The sequence below is a fragment of the Prunus mume genome, linkage group LG6 (assembly GCF_029339155.1).
Source record: "Prunus mume cultivar Tortuosa linkage group LG6, ASM2933915v1, whole genome shotgun sequence".
NCBI lineage: Eukaryota > Viridiplantae > Streptophyta > Magnoliopsida > Rosales > Rosaceae > Prunus > Prunus mume.
Genome location: NC_142703.1, coordinates 15,733,627 through 15,752,368, shown reverse-complemented (window position 1 = coordinate 15,752,368; position 18,742 = coordinate 15,733,627). Strand labels below are relative to the sequence as shown.

At 34.6% G+C, this 18,742-nt stretch overlaps 2 protein-coding genes across 3 annotated transcripts; both read right to left on the bottom strand.

The window, feature by feature from the left end:
• Positions 1–1,599: 1,599 nt before the first annotated feature.
• Positions 1,600–10,958, bottom strand: NQR (ARP protein (REF)). 2 transcript variants are annotated; one of them, XM_008238299.2, is made up of 18 exons: positions 10,771–10,957; positions 10,510–10,683; positions 6,856–7,037; positions 6,259–6,364; positions 5,990–6,066; positions 5,816–5,906; positions 5,437–5,629; positions 4,810–4,936; positions 4,620–4,700; positions 4,396–4,497; positions 4,109–4,204; positions 3,748–3,828; positions 3,063–3,182; positions 2,716–2,844; positions 2,298–2,375; positions 2,089–2,175; positions 1,890–1,976; positions 1,600–1,784 (listed from the first exon to the last, which is right to left on the bottom strand). In XM_008238299.2, the coding sequence occupies exons 1-18, from the start codon at positions 10,823–10,825 to the stop codon at positions 1,734–1,736; spliced, it is 1,917 nt and encodes a 638-aa protein (XP_008236521.2). In that variant the 5' UTR covers positions 10,826–10,957; the 3' UTR covers positions 1,600–1,733. The 2 variants fall into 2 exon arrangements, with proteins under 2 accessions (XP_008236521.2, XP_088911010.1); XM_089054884.1 differs by lacking the exon at positions 3,748–3,828 and having other exon boundaries at positions 10,771–10,958.
• Positions 10,959–11,606: 648 nt separating this feature from the next.
• Positions 11,607–13,796, bottom strand: NPQ6 (YCF20-like protein (DUF565)). Its single transcript, XM_008238298.2, has 2 exons — positions 13,656–13,796; positions 11,607–12,220 (listed from the first exon to the last, which is right to left on the bottom strand). The coding sequence occupies exon 2, from the start codon at positions 12,178–12,180 to the stop codon at positions 11,713–11,715; it is 468 nt and encodes a 155-aa protein (XP_008236520.1). The 5' UTR covers positions 12,181–12,220; positions 13,656–13,796; the 3' UTR covers positions 11,607–11,712.
• Between the last annotated feature and the right edge of the window lie 4,946 nt (positions 13,797–18,742).

Below are 18,742 nucleotides of genomic sequence, written 5' to 3'. Positions count from 1 at the left end.
AGTAGTAATTAATTATTTTGAATTATTTTTATGGACTATGCTTTTTATTTTATTTTTATACAAAATTAGTTCGGGATAAATCTAAGTTCCACTCTCCTAGGCCCACCTTGCATATAGCACGTGTCGGAAGACTCCCACTTGTAAAGAGTTGATACATTCTCTTCTTTTCCAATGTGGGTCTCAAGTTCCTGTATTTCAATCAAACGCCAACAAGCAATTGATACTATCGAATCACGTTGTGACTTGGATTTAAGTTTCAAGACTAAAATCTATTTTTCGAATACTAAAATAATTGGGTACCAAAACTAAATTTCCAGGATTTTTATTAAATTATTTAATACTAATTATTCACTAAATAAATAATAATTAAAACACAATTACTAATTAAAGTATTTAAATAAGGCTAAGACATTATTTAATTACTAAAAATCAACTTTTTAAACAAATGTTAAAAATTATATTTTAAGAGTATCGCCGCACGGCTATGCTATTCCAATTAAGAAGTTTAGCCGAGCGGCTGTTCTCTTGAAATACCGTATTTTGCTTTGAACATAATATTTTAGAAGTATAGCCGTGCGGCTGGACTCTGTAAATAGACTATTTTAAAAGCCGCTCGGCTATACTGTTTAATTACAATACTTTTGAAGTAGCCGCCCGGCTATACTTTGGCCCAAGCCATCTTTTTGACTATTTAATATACAATATTAAATGCCCAAATCAAACTTGAAGCCCAATTTACTTTTACTTTGGCCAACTTCCATTTATAAAAACCTCATTTTTCCTTCTTTGTACCAATGTGGAACAAAAGTCCTTAAATTTCATTCAAACTTCCAACACTAACCCAATAATAGATTTTGGTTCACCTCTTTTGCAATTGCAAACCTTACTGTAAAACTATGGAGGACCCTGGCACAGGACACTGACATGTAAGATTAGGGGTTTAACGTTGTTAATAGTGGCACGCTCGCAACTCACACATTCATTCTCAAGCCAATTCTTGGGTATGGACATTTTCAGTGTAAACAGAAAGGTTCCTTAGTAAAAGCGTCGTCCATGGCCACGTTGCGTATGCCTTATTCTCCCACCACGCGTACGCATGCAAGTTTCCAACCACCTACTCCTGCTTTAAATTGGCTTTACGCTGCATCATGGCCTTACAAAACCAAAATCCACCAAAGAACCAGCAATGTCCACGGCTCACACACAACAGTACAAGTACCCGGCGAGCCAACCTTGACGTACACTGCCCTCCTGGAAACCGCCACTGCTGTCATCCAAGGCTTCAGCCCAATCAACAATTTTGTGAAAACAATTTGAAATTTAATCACCGAGTGCTAGTGTAATTTCCAAAATCTCATGATTTTATAGAAACACAAAAAAAATTCATGTGTTAGTGATTCTGAGCTACACAACGTTACTAGTGATACTTATCCTTCCAAAATCCCCTTTATTCAAATAATGATACAAAAGAAGGCATTCAATGTGGCCCATATATATATAGTCATATATGACAAGATGACAGAACAAATAAGTACCTTCTAACCAAAATAGTTTTGTTCTCTCTGTATACTTGCAACCGGTAATATAGTTTTATTCTTTTCTACTTTGTCCTTGAAAAGTTTCACAATTGTTTCGTTCTCGTGTACATATATTTTTCTTCTTTCTCACTCTTAAGTGTTTATTATTGAGAAAGGAAAGAAAATACGCCTGGGAAGCTGCAAGGCAACATCTGCTCATAATCTTGCCGTTTGTTGGCTAAAGGTAGGATCAATGCAAACAACAACCTGCAACAAGGTAACAGCAAGGAAAAGGGCATTTAGGGGGAAGTTGAGTGGCCACGATCACCATAGTGAGAGTGAGAGAAGTTAAGGATATGACAGAATAATTACCTTTCCTACACTTTTACCAGAATGGAGATATTCCACGGCATCTGCAACAGAATGTACACCCAAAAATTGTTTTGGGTCTAAAGAAACCTATAAAATTGAAGGCGGCATACAATCAGGAACACCGATGATTCGAGTTCAAGAAGTTGGTGGATAAGTACGAGCAGTAAATTTAGTTGGTGCTTTATGTAGATATATTTACCTTCAGCTTTCCCATGGAGAAAAGATGAAATAGTTTATCCAGATGTTCTTGCCAGAAGTGACTGTATTGCAAGAGGAAGAAACCAGCCTGAAAAGATTAGCATTGTCATATCAACTATTTTTCGATTTCTTGACGTTTAAACTCGAGGGGATAAATGAGGTAAATAACGGCCTATTAAATGACCAATTTAGTATTTAGCAGCTACATACCACAGTTTGGCTTTTCGCTAAGAGCTTTTCGCAAAGTCCTGGGTAGTTTGATGGCTTCCACCCATGCTCTCCTTGATACTGAGTCCAGAATGAATCATGTTATGGGAATAAATGAAAACCAACAACGTCAAACCCACGAAATTCAAGAGCAGACAAGAAAAACTTCAAGTGAAAATACTAAAGTGTTCTTCAGGAAAGTATGAACCTGTACATACATATCCATGTGAATGTGATCAATCCATCCTAGAAATTTTATATAACCTCTGCATGCATGGTCAAGACTGTTGATTGGATCTTATATTGATTTCAATATTTTTCTATATTTCAATAATTCTATTCAAATGTCAGCATATCAATTGTCAAGAAAGATGATCATAGTGTAAGTGTAACAACGTTTATGCTTGCATGAATACACAACCTGAGAAATCATTCCGATCACTATGAGTCGTCCATAAACCGCAAGAGCATTCAGGCACAAATCGAACATGTCACCACCTACAGACTCATAGATAATGTCAACGCCTTTGGGAAACTCCTTCTTTAGAACCTAGAGAACTGAAAGTTATCAATAACCCCATGATTTGTGCTTAAATGACTTTAGAATCAAATTATTGCATTCCTCCTTAAACTGAATCAGATCAAAAGAAGTTCTTACTGTGCGTGTTCCTTTATACATTATGGGTCCATTTTCACCTTACCAATATTCCACCAAATACAACTAAGAAACAATTTCGTAAATCAACGGGAAAGATCCAAAAGACATACAGTCTTGATATCTTCAGCTTTATAGTCTATGACTCGATCCACCCCCAATTCTTTCAAATGCTTCTCCTTTTCTTCACCTCCACAAGTTGCAACCACAGTATTTCCAGCTAGCTTTGCAAGCTGTGCGTATAAAAGACTACTAAGAGTAATGTTTGAGCAAAGAAAGACAAGGTTGACATCATATGATGTCAGAATTCAACCGGCAAAATTAAACAAATTTTTTTATATTAAAAAAAAAAGGATGACAATCCTTCTCGAAGGGAACTAGGAAAGAAATCTAGGTGGTCTTTTGGATTACAATCTTAGGACATAAGGAATACACCTTTTATTTTCTAAATGTAGTTGGAAAAAAGTCATAGTTTTCTAGCCTTTCCAACGCTGTTTAAATTCAATCTCCAAATGCACCACAAACTAGGTTATAACTTTTTCCTGAGTGATTGGATTCCATAATCTTTAGGAAACTGAGGTTGAAGTGGATTTTCTGAAAGAATGAAAGCGGTAGCCTAAATTAAATGCCCTGCTGGTGCTTTTGTGCCTACTAAAATCTGGAAAACTAGAGAACCTAGGAAACTAACAAATAAATTGGGAAACTAATCATTTCATCTACCCTTCTTCTTCTTCTTCTTCTTCGTCTTCTTCTAAGCATGCATGTCATAAAGAGCTATTCCTATATTTGAAACCAAACCTGGACTGCAAATTGTCCAGTCCCTCCAGCAGCAGCAGTAACAAGAACTACTTTTCCAGATTCCAGTTGTCCCGCTCCCGCCTAGAGGTTCATAATAAAAGAAATTGTAAGACAAGTGGTGCGTCTCATTGAATAATCTAACACAAACTATTAAAAACAATGAAGGCTACAGAACAAATAATATAATGCACAATGGCTAGAAAGTTATTAGAAAAAGGGCATGACATTATCATCTGAATGTGACCACCAAGAATTCAGCAAAGGAAATAATATGCAATTCTGATACACAGATACATATATGTGCACTAACAGTTTTTGAACTACACATTATTTTCCAACTACACATACGCACACATTTAACCTTTTCTAGAGCGATTGATGCAGTCAGCCCTGAAGTAAGCATAGCGACAACTTCTGGATCTGGTCTTTCCACAGGAAGGATGTGTTTTGAAGGCACCTAACTCAAGTGAAAAGCTCATCAGTTATTACACTAGTTATTGATAGTAAAAATAAACGAAAGAAAGATATCAAAAAATAGAATAGAATCATGATTAGTGTAAACTTGGAAACATTCCTGACATTACATATGAAAGCACTTCTTAGTAAACATTGAAAGAAAAAAAGAACAGTATTCTTCAGACAGTGTACCATCGTGAATTCTGCATAACTTCCATAAGTCATGATTGCAGCTGGAGTACCAACTTTCAAGTTAGTGACAGATTCCCCAACTGCTGCAATTATCCCCACAGCCTGCAACATTGCAACATACTTTATCAACTAGGCATCATAGATAGCAATAACTTCATAAACCTAAAGGCCCTCAACTGCATGAGTGCTTATAAGAATGTCAAAAATTATATATTGTCCTGCACCTCGAAACCACAATCAAATGGAAGCTGGGATTCAAGATCTTTGTTGCTTCCACTAAAATAACGTCCTGAGCTGTAATTTACCTACCAAAAATAAGTCCTTGTTAGAGCATATATTAATGTGCTTTACAAAAAGAGAGAGAAATCTTCAATATCATTATACTTGGTAACAATTATCACATCATAAACTTACATCACTAGCATTTACGCCAGCATATATGACTTTCACAAGAACGTGGTCTGGTTTAGTGGGTAATCTCAAAGGTGCGCGCACTATGCCAGTAGCATTACGAAAATTGTGACTCAAGGTGTGAACAACTCTGGAGAAAAAGAACTAAAATTAACTACCAAATACTAAAAACAAAACCACTTGAAACAAAAGTTAGTTTAGGCTTGCTTCTGCCATATAATGTTAAGCGAAATATGAGAACCGTTTGAACAGATAATAAATGAAACATGAATGGAAGAGGTGTCGGGACTACAAGACCGAAGCCATACTTTATATTGAGCATTTTACACATAAGCAATGTAATAACGGTCAGAAAGTTTTTCTTTCACAAAAATTTTGCAATCAAAGGATTTCGTCAAGTTAAGTGAGGAAAAGTGGACTACAGTGAACAGATTTATGTAAGGGCTCTTGATGAAATGCAAAGCTTCATTTTCAGCCTACACCAACAAAAGTAAAATTCTGACTTTGCTAAACAAATTAAATTTATGGATTGACTATAATATATATCCAACCGTATAAGAAAATGAACGTGTATCTCCTCATAACTTTGTGGAATGGGAGGAAAATAATGTTTGATGTATTATTACTAACAATTTCTCAAAACTTTGTGGAAGTTGAAGATTCAAAGGAGCTTGGAATGGAGCATTTGTCGCAGCTCTTTTCGTCTGGCTAATCAAGTATTTTGCTTCTTCTGCGGGAGTTGGCCAATATTCCATGCCCCTTCGATTGGTAATCCATAGGCATGAACCAGCTTTACTCTCATCAGTAATAAGCTCAAAAGCACCTAAAATGCATAACAGCTTTTATTCAATAAACATGGTGGGTTAAACAATAAACAATAGCATCTATACAATCTAAAAGAAAGGCTTCGACCCATAACTATGAAGTCAAACAATCATATAATTTGTCTCCTCACATGATTACTAGAATTACAACCTTCATCAAAAGAAAAGAGAAACAGAAAGCATACCTTTCACTACCATTTCCATAGGGACAAAGCCGCCCATTATACTAACAAATTTAGAACCCGCCTTTAAGCCCATGTCAGTTCTTTCAACAAACTGCTCAAAGAAGTTGACAATAATTTTTTACTTAAGATATTCCTTTGAATCTTATTTCAGTTGGGTTTAAGTTACAATCTTACTTCAGGACAAAGCACATTGATCCGAATCCCTTGATGCTTGTAGGGAACCAGAGATCTAGTAAACTGGACAACACCGCCTGCAAAAACATTATTCTATGATTGTCAATTTATCCATGAAAGTGGCACTAACAAATATCTCTGCACGCACATGTTAGGTGTACTTAAGTTTATCTCTATTCATTGATGCTCCAAAAAAATTGGTATAGATTGACCAAAAAAAAAATTTCGGACAGGAAATCAGAGACAAAGCTACTGCATATAGAACAAACCTTTTGAGCCAGAGTAGATTGGGTCACCATAAAGCGGGTAAAGACCTGCAGCAGAACCCATATTGATAATTACGCCAGGCTTTTGCACCGCTTGCATGGTTTTAATCTGTTTGAAACATAGTTGATTCATGAGAGATGAGACACACTAATGTAGTAAAAAATATATAAGTTCAGAAGCATAATAACAGAGAGAGAAACTAATAGAAGTGGCTCTGAGTAATCCTCAACACAAAACATTTTTTCTCCTATTTTTTAACAATCTAATATCACAAGCACGACTGGTATATATCAAATTTCAACACTACTTCCCACAAGGTATGATTCAAAAGTTTGGAATTCTGATCAACATCATAAGAAATCTTTTTCTTTCTAACGATCAAGTAACCAAGAATTAAGACAAAGAGCAGTTTATTATTCACTTTCAGAAGCCCAAATTGATACGACTAAAACATCAGGAATGACAACATATTCTCACTCATCACTATGGACTAAACTTTGATAGGCAATGGCCCTGAATAGAACTTTATGCAGCAGACTCACATTAGCAGATATGGAAGGTACAGGTATCAGGAAAACATAGTCCAAGTTCAAACGTACCGCAAGGCGAGTGCAATCAATAACTGCAATCAGATTCAAGTTAACTGTTAGTCTCCATGAGCGACTACCGTCAGTTTGATCCTTATGGAATGGTATGGGATTAATGATGCCTGCACTGTTAATACAGATATCCAATCCTCCAAATGTTGCTAAATGTTTCTCAAACGCAGCAGCTATATTTCCTGTCCATCACATAAAGAATAATGTAATTATCTGAAAGGTACCATCTAATCCAAATTAGTAAAACTGCACATATAGAATGAATGAGAACCAAGCCTCTTCAAATTTCTAGTTGTGAGTATGAAATGCAGATACATGTACAGATTTCAAATCAAACATGCCTCAAAAACAAAATCTTATGATTTTTTCTTCTTTTCTATGTCCAAATGTTTTTATTCATTGAAAAATAAGACCCTTGTGAAATATGTACGTAAAGGAAATAATATTTGACAGCAGGGGTTTGTAATAAGTATTATTTTATGGGATTTTTGTAGAAATGTCACCTGAACTTATACCTCAGTTTCAATTTGTCACCTTAAAGAAAAATTTATGAGAAATGTCATCTTAATTTTTCAAAATCCATGATTTGTCATCTGACTTTAAGACCATCCAATTTTCCATCCATTTTTAAAGGTACTTTAGTCTTTCCATTTTCAAGGGAAAAAAAAAAAAAGAGACCTCTCTCTTTCTCCCCCACCCGCCCCAAAAACACATCGCACAGGACCCCCTTCCCCCCTCTTCTCTCTCTCTCTCTCTCTCTCTCTCTCTCTCTCTCTCTGAGCATGTATAAATTTTTTTATGGTGTTCATTGAGCATGTTTGAAGTTTTCAGATACCTGATTTAAAACTACTTAAGCTTCCCACCCAAAATCCAACCCCTTTCTTGTCTTCATAGTTTCATTAACTTACACCACTGTGTTTTTGTTGAAGGATCTAAAGTTTGCTTGGTCACTGGCTACCGAGTTGTTGGTTTGGTAGATGTCCTTCCACAAATTTTTAATATGCAAATGGAAAAATACCAAAATGAAAAAAGAAGAAGAAAAAGGTGGACTCGATTTGGGTGGGTTGAGAGAATTTGTGTGTGGAGGGTAGGTGTTCCATGGTAGAGAGAGAAGGAGTAAGGAGAAGAGGGAGAGGGGAATGGAGAAAGGGGCTGTGAAGAGGGGAATGGATTTCAAGGTGGGTGGTTGGAGTCGTCGGTGGTGCATAAGGGATGGGGGAATGTGAGTTTTTTTTTTTTTTTCAATTTTAATTGTTTAAAAGATATACAATTTTTTTATATGAATTTTCCATTTTTAAAATACCCTTGAAAATTGAAAGACTAAAATATCCTTAAAAATGGATGGAAAATTGGATGGTGTTAAAGTCAAATGACAAATCATGGATTTTGAAAAATTAAAGTGACATTTGTCTTAAATTTTTCTTTAATGTGATAAATTGAAGCTGATGTATAAGTTCATATGACATTTCTACAAAAATCCCTTATTTTATTATTCTAAAAATCTATAGGTTCGGAGGTCTAACCCGGCCTGCATGAACCAAGTGACAATTTCCAATACAACCCAACTTGAAACCCACATGGAAAATTAGCCGGTCAATCCGCTAAATTAGCCAGTTATTAAATTTTTGTGTCATTTTCAGGTCAACCCACCATGACCTATTTAATAAATAGGTGAGTTTCAAGTCAACCCATCAACCTGCTAAAATACATATGTAACTCGTTTAATAAACGGGTTGTGTCATGTGTCAACCCGTGTAATACCCATAACTTGTTTCTATGTTTCTTCTTCATTTTCTTTATTTTCTTTAAAAAAATTTAATTTTTTCATTTCTCTTTCTCAATCTTCATACATACATAGGTAAATGTAATCACAAGTTTTTTTACATTAAAAAAAATAATTAATAAAATTGCAATTACTTGATTAGATTATCAAAATTCAGGTTTTTTATTTGTTTTTTGATGACCTTGTGAATTTGAGATGTAGGCCTTTGTTGTTTTTGGGCTTTCTTTCTTTTTATTTGTTTTTACTTATTGCCCAATACTTAATTATGCAAGTGATTCTTGTATGGGCCATGCAAGTTATTCTTTCTTTTTAGGAATTTTTGTACAAATGTCACCTAAACTTATACTTCAATTTCAATTTGTCACTTTTCTTTAAAAGAAATGTCATATTAATTTTTCAAAATCCATGATTTATCATCTGACTTTAACACCATCCAAATTTCCATCCATTTTTAAGGGTATTTTAGTCTTTCCATTTTCAAGGAAATAAAAAAAGGAGATCTCTCTCCCTTTCTCCCCCACCGGCCCTCAAAACACATCGCACAAGACCACTCGTCCCCCCCTTTTTATCTCTCTCTCTCTTCGAGCATGTATACATTTTTTTAGGGTGTTCATTGACCATGGAAATGGAAAAATACCAAAAAGAAAAAAGAAGAAGAAAAAGGTGGACTCGGTTTGGGTGGGCTGAGGGAATTTGTGTGTGGAGGGTAGGTGTTTCATGGTAGATAAAGAAGGAGGAAAGGGATGTGAAGAGGGAAGGGGGAATGGATTTCAAGGTGGGTAGGGTTAGTTGGAGCCACCGGTGGGGCATAGGAGATGGGGAAAGGTGAGAAATTTTATTTTTTTCAATTAAATTGTTTAAAAGATATATAAAAAAATTATAATGAATTTTCCATTTTTAAAATACCCTTAAAATGGATGGAAAATTGGATGCTGCTAAAGTCAGATGACGAATCATGGATTTTGAAAAATTAAGGTCTTAAACTTTTCTTTAAGATGACAAATTGAAACTGAGGTATAAGTACATGTGACATTTCTATAAAAATCCCTCTCTTTTTATACAAATTTATAAATAAACCCAATCCTAGACATGTATTTATAAAAAAACCCAAGCACTATTTAAACATAGAAACACACCCAAAATCAACCCCAAAGTCAACTTTTTGGGTGTGTTTATAAATGGGTTTTGAGTGTGTATAATGATGGGTTTTGGGTGTGTTTATATGTTTAAATAGTGCTTGGGTTTTTTTATAATTTCAACCCCCATTTTGGGTGTTTTAGTGAAACTCCCTTTTATTTGTTTTTAATTTTTACCCAATTATGCAAGTGATTTTGAAAAAATAAAATAACATAATAAACTTATTTGGTCTACCTTTTTAGCTTGCTAGTTACTAGTTGCTAGCTACCACTTATTGACCTAAAAAAAAAAGAGCTACTAGTTGCTATCACACATATGCAGAATATAAACTAGAGGCATGTCATCAATTCAAGTCTATATATATATTGCAAGGCTTTAGAGAACATTCTTATTTTATTCTGAAAAGAATTACTTTTTTAGTTAAATTATGATAAGAAATCAAATATAGCAATCCTGATCATTTGTTAAACAAGTCATTAATTAGGTAACTTGTTGAATAACCTACTTAACACGACTCGAACTCAACACGACATGTTTATTAAATAGGTCGAATTTGAGTTGAGCATTCTTAACATGTTTATTATCCTGACACAACACGACCATTGCCACCGTATATGTTGTTAATTACTATCTTTATACATGCCTTAGGTACTTTTTTGTCTCCCTGTACAATGACTGGTGTGCACAGTGGTATTCATTCCTAAATCAGTCTTATGTACAACCAGGTGACTTACCTGCATCAGTCACGTCGCATTTCACAAACAAGGCAGATGGAAAACCTAAACTGGTATGGAACTTGGCATTCTCCTTCTGAACAAGGGATGCAACTTCCTTTCCCTTTTCTTCAGATAAATCGACCACCGTCACAAATATTCCCTTCGCTCCAAGAGCCAAGCTAAGAGCTTTTCCTGCATATTAAGAGTCAAAGCAGAACCAGTCTTCTAGCTGTTCAAGTTTGATGACAAAGATTAATATAGCAGTAGATGATGGTTTACCAATTCCAGAAGCTCCACCAGTGACCAGAGCTGAAAGGCCGGGTTTTAGCTCCATTACTTTTCTGCGGAAATTGACCGTTGAATTTGAAAGAGCTGATGATGATCTTAGCTGTGGTTGAGTTTTGTTGTCCTTGGAATGGCTATTTTGTCCAGAGAATTCTAGTTGCTTCTTGAGTTATGTTGTCACCTTGGAATTCAAGGCTATTTTATCCACAGAATTTTTAGTTGCTTCTAGAGTGATGTCTGACATGAATATGATTGATAAGATAGTGTTGGGTTCCGGTAATTTTTCTTTTCTTTTCTTTTTTTAGCTGAAGCACCTTCGTGTTTCCAATTTTTATTCTAATTTCATTTTTGTTTTATTAGGGAGACCAACCTTAGAAAGGACATGAATATTGAGAAGCTGCATCGACGGTTGCTCATATACTTGAATCTACATTTGAGAATAGGAACTCCTTGTGATTGATAACAGTCCTCCACATCTTGTGTCTAATTGGAAGGGCATGAATCCAATTAGGTGAACATGGTACAATTTATTCACAGTTTTAAATACAACTGCATAAACATAGAGGACTTGTTAGCCAATTTGCTTGAATTTCCGTTGAAACTCTTTGTAGAACTCTTTTAAAGTGTTTTAATGATTAATCACTTGCTTGCATGAATAAAACAAAGCAAGGGTTGGTGAAACATCACAATCAAATAATACAAGTGTCCAATATGACAACAAAAAAACAAAGCAAGGGTCCAGCTTAGCTGAAACGGTGTCAAATTGAAACGACCTTTTGGGAAACCATAAAACAATAATGATAACGAGCAGCCATATGGGGAAAAGTAAATAAAGAAATGGGAGTGTTTATAACTGGGAAATGTATCTTTTAATCTATACCAATATAAACAGAGAACTTTACATGGACAAACCAAAAGGGATTACACAATATGCCATTAACTGGCAAGCTTAAAAGCATCAATGAACAAACCGTAAGTGAATCCCATTTTGAAGTTGTTGAGAAGAGCAACAGGGAATGTTACTTTTGGTCGACTGTAATAAAATTTGGTCACATACTCTGTCAGGAGAACACACACTACTGAAGCAATAACGTCGTTGACTCCTAAAGCTCCAAATGACAGAGATATTGTTTGTGCAACATAAAAGCCACCCAACAAAGAGATTCCCCCAAAGAGAGCCCTACGAGATGGACTTCGAAAATAGTTCCTTGAGAGCTCTGGCACATTTCTGATGATATCAACTAGTCTCCGAGACCCTCCAGTCTCCTGCACAGCCCGAACACGAAGAAACCCTGGTGAGGGTCTCAAAGTAAAAACTCCATATTTCCTATGTGATGCTCTGTTTTGAGGACTCAATCCAAATTTATGGAGACCTGTAGAGACCAAACTCAAGGAATGTGCCATTTTCTGATTTAGATTCCACTATCAAAACCAACCAAAATGCCTGCAAAATGAAATGGAAGCAACACTTGACAAGGCAACCCCAGCAGAAACATAAACAAGACATGAAAAAAGAATCATTTCATAGCACAAAAGGAGAATGTGGTTCAGTCAATAGCAATAGTCCAAGGACTCCAATGTGAATTCCTACCTACTTTGTTTTCTCAAAATTTTCCATAAAAGAAAATTCCTCACATAATTTGTTAACCATTGATTAGTTAATATTGTCATGTTTGAGTCACATCTATCTTAATTGGATTGATTCAAATACTTCCCACATCTTGTCGATTTTCACTATCAACAATCAATTACGTGTTACTGTATTCATTAAACAAAGCATAACATACTTAAATCTGTCCAAAAACAGCTATACACATATCCCTCTAGCTCCTTCTGTATTTTCTCATTTAAAAAATAAAAGCTTAAAGCTGTCATTGACATTGTGGAATCACATTCTGTCAAAACCACTATTGCACTAGTTCAATAGGATCCAAAATTCAGAAACCACAAAATTAGTTTGATGTGCAGGAACTACAAAGACTTCAGCATCCTATAGAGGACTGTCAAAAAATGAATTTCATCATCACTGTAGTGTAGCTTAAACCCCACCACCAAAAGCACTAGACTTCTCAAAGAACAATGAGACGCATGCTGGAAACAGAAGAATTAACCAAACTCAATGCTTCTGATAACAGGGCAAACTTCATCAAGGAATTATCTACCAAAAGCATGCTGGAAACAGAAGAATTAACAATTTTTATGGATCCATACAAATCCAGGCCTAATTATCATAACATGTGCTCCAAAGAAACTATATATACGTGATCAAAAAAATTAAAAAACTTATCAACATACATCCACACTATCTGATATTTAGAGCCTACATGTAGGTATAATGCTGACAATATTGCAATGAGCAGCACTTGGAAGCAAACCATACTTCATATAACCATACATTAACATGAGAATACCAAGCTCATAAATACGAGGAAAATGGATACGTTTTTATGATAATGGTAAGTTGCAGGAAAGATGACAGCGGCAGTCTCACAACACAACTTTGACGACGATTAGTTGCTGTCTCTAAGTTTTTACTTCCAAATACTAATGCACTACCATTCATCATGCCCAGAAAAGCAGACAAGTTCATCAAATAAAAATTTAATGGTAATACCAGAACACATAGGCTGTTACCTCAGCTAAAAGCAGCGGCCAACCAATAAAACAATCAAAGTCCAGAAATGTTGATATTATTGACAACCCATCATAGACTTCACAATTCTAAGTAAGACCCTATTGGGTTCCATGGATTTGGCATCGCAAGACCTGAGCTTGACATGGCCCTTGCAATGGCAGATCCAAATGTGCCCCAATATCTTGGGGCTCAGACTCAAAATTCAAATATCATTTAGCTGATGGTCAGAACCAAATCTACTTACCCAAGAAACCTCCTTTCAATCTCTACGGCGATGGCAGAGCCTGAAGCCGCCCAAAAGGTATCGTTGTCGCTGAAAGGCCCTAACCCAATAATAGATTTTGGTTTTCCTCTTTCTCTATCTCTCTGCAACTGCAATCCCTACTGTAAAACTATGGAGGACCATGGCGCTGGACTGTGATATGTAAGATTGTATACGCTCGGAAGTTCGGAGGAGACACTCCGCAACCAAAGCCTCAATTGTAAATTTTGGGTTTCCACCGCTACTTCAAGATCTTATCGTCAGTGTAAAACAGAGTACTTTGCTCTTTTTATCTCCACTTATGCTCATTTTTGCTTTTTAATACTTTTTAATCAATTTTGTTCTTTCTCTTTCCTATTCTACCCTTATCCTTGGCATTTTAAACCAAAAAATTGCAAAAACCAACCGACAATTTACTGCAATAAAACCACAATCGCGTAAACCGAACCGCATTTGCGATATTAAGAACCGAACCGCATTTGCGATTGCGGTTGCGGTATTTGATTTTCAAAACTTACGGTTACCGCAAACCGCAAAGTATAGTCGTACGGATGATGAACTTGAATTCTACAAGAAAATGGAATATATGACAACTTGTAAGTAATTAGTTTATTTATGCTAATGTTATTTATGCTTCTTCTTATAATAAAATGTATTAAACTATATTGTTTTATTTGTAGATAACATTGATGCTCAAACAACACAACGGGGTTCTTTAAATCCACTCACCACCAACACTTGAGTTTGTAACTTTAGTTTGTAACATTGGTGCATTGCATTTTCCTTTTAGTTTGTAACTTTAATTAACTTTGAATTGAATTTTTCTTTTTGGTTGTAACTTTAATTCATTTTGCTTTACATTTTCCTTTTGGTTTGTAACTTTAAAGGATTTGGAATTGGAATGCTTGAGAAGTTTAACTTTAATTGGAATGCTTGGAATTGTAACTTTAATTTTCTTAGGTTGTGAATGTTTGAGAAGTTGAGGAGATTGTGAATTTATATATGCTTGAGAAATTGAGGTTGTGTATTTATTTATTTAGGTTGTGAATTTATATTTTTGTGAATGGTTGAGAACTTGCGGTTTTAAACCGCTAATTCGCGGTAACCGACCGCATTTTGCAGTTTACCGCAATGCGATAAACCGCAAAACGAGGCCGGTTTGAGGTTTCAAAAATCACCAAACCGCAAATAGTCGGTCGGTTTGCGGTTTGAGTAAAAATTTGCGGTTACCGAACCGCAACCACCCCTACCTTATCCTACATTAATTTCTTTTTACTTCACTTTTATATTAGTTCTTTTTCTTTATTTCACTTTTATATCCATATTTTATAATTGAAGGATACGAAGGGAAATAGAAACAGAAAAATGAAAAAACAAAAAGACACGTCCTCAAGGAAAATCTGATTAAGAAGAAATTTTTTTTTAAAAAAAGTAAAATATCCCCACACGTTAAAGGACAGCACATGCCCTTCTCTATACAAAATAAATGGGAGGGAACGTTCGTTATATCAGTTACAGCTCAGAAAAAATAATCAATTCTTGATTGCCGGTAGACTCCTTTCTTTATCAAACCATCATCTTTTTCACAAAACTCGAGGAACTCGCTTTGCTCTAATGGGGGACTCGGCGGAACAAATTCTTCAGGATCTTAGTGAAAGGAAAAGGACGTGGGGGAGTACACCACCACCTCATAATCATTTCCGACCAGCTCTGGAAGTTCCTCATCCTTGGGTGGTCAGTAACTTCCTTCTAAGCCATTGTTTAATTTCCAAGAATGTCAGAATTTCATACTTTCTTCTAAGTCATTTGTTCAATTTTCAAGAATGTTAGGATTTCATAGGTTTTTAATTCTTTTGTCACAGGATGTGCTCAACCATAATAATCCTATTCTTATGCATCTAGGTGGGCATATGCTGCCGCCTCATGTGAGTTTAAGGCCAATGGTTATGGTTAGTCTAATTCGATTGTAAACCTTTTTTTTTTAGGGATATGATTTCCCCACTCCGTTTTTCTCCACTTACACTCCTTTTCGCTTCTTAATACTTTTTAATCAATTTTGTTCTTTCTCTTTCCTATTCTACCCTTACCCTGCATTAATTTCTTTTTACTTCACTTTTATATTAGTTCTTTTTCTTTATACTTAATTTTTCAACTTGCACTCCATTTTCAGTATTTTTTTTCCTTCAATCGAGTAAGAAATTAAGGGTTTTTTTTCCCCTTTAATTGAGTAAGAAATTAAGTTTTATTTTTTTTCCTTTAATCACATAAGAAATTAAGTTTTTTTCCCTTTAATCGAGTAAGAAATTAAGTTTTTTCCCCTTTAATACTGAAAATGTAGTGTAAGTTGGAAAATTAAGTATAAAGAAAAAGAAATAATATAAAAGTGAAGTGAAAAAGAAATGAATGTAGGGTAAGGGTAGAATAGGAAAGAGAATAAACAAAATTTATTAAAAAGTATTTACAAGCAACAGGGAGTTGAACAAAATTGATTAAAAAGTATTTACAAGCAACAGGGAGTTGAACAAAATTGATTAAAAAGTATTTACAAGCAACAGGGACTGCAAAAGGGAGCGTAAGTGGAGAAAATGGGAGTGAAGAAATCAGCTCCCTATTGAAGTTGTGGTAAGTAAATGTGGTGCAAAATAAATATTAGTACCCAATTTTTTAAGCATTTCCTTGTCCAAAATATATATTAATAATATTTAGATATTCGTGTTGTCCAATTATCTTATAATTCAAGGATTTATGAGTGATTATTTGTGCATCTGAAGTCTTATGTACGATTCATCTCTCTCAAATTTTCCTTGTATAAAAGAAAGGGTAATAGAGACTTGAACCAACATCAAAACTATTGCAACAGTGTATGTGCACACAAAATTACAATGTATGGAGACAACTATTAACGTTAATGATAAATGTGAAAACTTTCGTAGAGAATACATGTATGTAAGCATTATTTTTGGTCAAGAGAAAAATTGACACACCACAACTCAGCCTCACACGTTTTCTGATAAAACCAAGTGCTTTTAACATTTGAATTGAACCTCATTTGTTGTCCTCCTACAATGCCCCTACTATGTAATATTATTAAAAGGGTATTTGATTTCCCAGATTCTCATGATTAATTTTTCTGTTGTGGACATGACAAGCCTGAACTACATAAGTTGTACTAGTTTTTGCTTGGAGAGCAAGAACTTGAATTTTTTTTTAATTTTATGTGGTTTTGGTGGTCACATGACTTGTAGGGTTCCTGAAGAGGAGAGCAGTTGACACTGAGAGCCTTACAGAGCAAAACCAAAACCATATCTCGATGTGGACAAGAGTGTAGGTTGCAGACTTTGCAGCAATAACAGCCTATCATATCCTCTGATCATGTCAAGTAAGAAATTAAGTTTTTTTTCCCTTTAATCGAGTAAGAAATTAAGTTTTTTCCTCTTTAATACTGAAAATGTAGTGCAAGTTGGAAAATTAAGTATAAAGAAAAAGGAATAATATAAAAGTGAAGTGAAAAAGAAATTAATGTAGGGTAAGGGTAGAATAGGAAAGAGAATGAACAAAATTGATTAAAAATTATTGAAAAGCAAAAGGGAGTGTAAGTGGAGAAAATGGAGTGGGGAAATCAGCTCCCAAAAAGAAAAGAAAGTAAAAGAAAATATTCTTTTTTTTTTTTTGGGGGTCAAAATAAAAGGCAGTATTCTGTTATTGAAAAAAGTTCAAATTATCATGTAAACAAAAATAACATAATAATATTAAATTGTTTACAACAAGATACGAAACATCGAACTCATCACAAGTATATAATAAAATTAACCTAAATCCTAATATATGTATATCGTCAGTCTCAGTTAAATAAAGACAACTTCAACTAAATGAAAGGTTAGTTGGTAACTAAATGAAGACAACTACTACTAAATATATGATACTAACACGAGCAATTTGATGTAGGAAAAAAAAATGTGAACATGAGGCCAAACTAAAACTTTCTTAGTTCGAAAGCTATAAATATGAAAAAAGCTTGATTTATCTTATACATGTGGTTTCGAGAAAAAAAAAATAAACGTAAGAAACACACTCCAAAAAGGATTAGAATTTTTTTTTAAATCCTTCTCAATTTGAATATATATGTTTTCTTTGGGATGAATTAGGGGGGTGGAAACCTCAAAAAGTAAAAAAAAAAGAAGAAGGCTACATTATCTATATATGTAAAACAAGAGGCAGAGCATGGTGAAAAATTCAAAATACCAGAAAATGCCTTTGGTTAATGCAAGCATTAAGAATTGAAATTATTAATTAAATGAGGATAATATGGTAAATTCACACTTTTTCATATTAAAAAAATTAAAATTAAAAGAAAAATCAGATAATGGATCTTATTTTTATAGAACACAACTACTCATTATCTTTTTTAATTCTAAAAATAAAATAAAAAATAAAAAATAAAACCAATTGGCACATGCGTACATGTGCCAAGGGGCTAGTATTTATTAAGAGCATCTCCACCCACAAGGGCTAAGTCTAGGGTAAGGGCAAGCAAGGGCTGCCACTATTCACGTGAATAGTGTTAGCCTTGCCATTTGTGGTTCCACCCATGAGGGCTAAGTCTAGGGCAAGTCTAAGGCAATTACTATTCACTTAAATTTATTTTTTAATTTTTTATTCTTAAACCATTGATTTTGATAAACTTTTCGGATAAGATTTTCAATTCCCAAGTGTTAATATTTATCATAAAATCCTCACCTAAAAATCAAGATAACATTTTCCGATAAAATTTTGAAATTAAATTGGTGTGGAAAGTGAATAATATTGGTAGGTATGTATAGAAAAAATTTCCAGAATTTTTTGATATTTTTTAAAAAATTTTGATATTTTTTTAATTTTTTTAAGCCAAAAATTGGACAACCGTTGGATTGTGCAAGATTTTTTGATCGGAGGCTCCAGGAGAAGCCACATGGCATGTAATCATTGGGCAATGTGGGTTGATGGGTCCAACAGTAAAATAAAAAATAAAAATCAGCGTCACAGTTTTGTGCCCAGGCAAGATTAGCCCGTGGGCTTGCAGGCTGGTGGGA

Bases quoted from the DNA above. Each gene is read 5' to 3' on its own strand.
- NPQ6 (XM_008238298.2), bottom strand. From the start codon at position 12,180: ATGGCACATTCCTTGAGTTTGGTCTCTACAGGTCTCCATAAATTTGGA.
- NQR (XM_008238299.2), bottom strand. From the start codon at position 10,825: ATGGAGCTAAAACCCGGCCTTTCAGCTCTGGTCACTGGTGGAGCTTCT. The intron at 6,067-6,258 runs GTTTGTTCTATA...ATGTTTTTGCAG, and splicing joins AATCTACTCTGGCTCAAAAG to GCGGTGTTGTCCAGTTTACT. The intron at 1,977-2,088 runs GTAAATATATCT...TCAATTTTATAG, and splicing joins TCTCCATGGGAAAGCTGAAG to GTTTCTTTAGACCCAAAACA.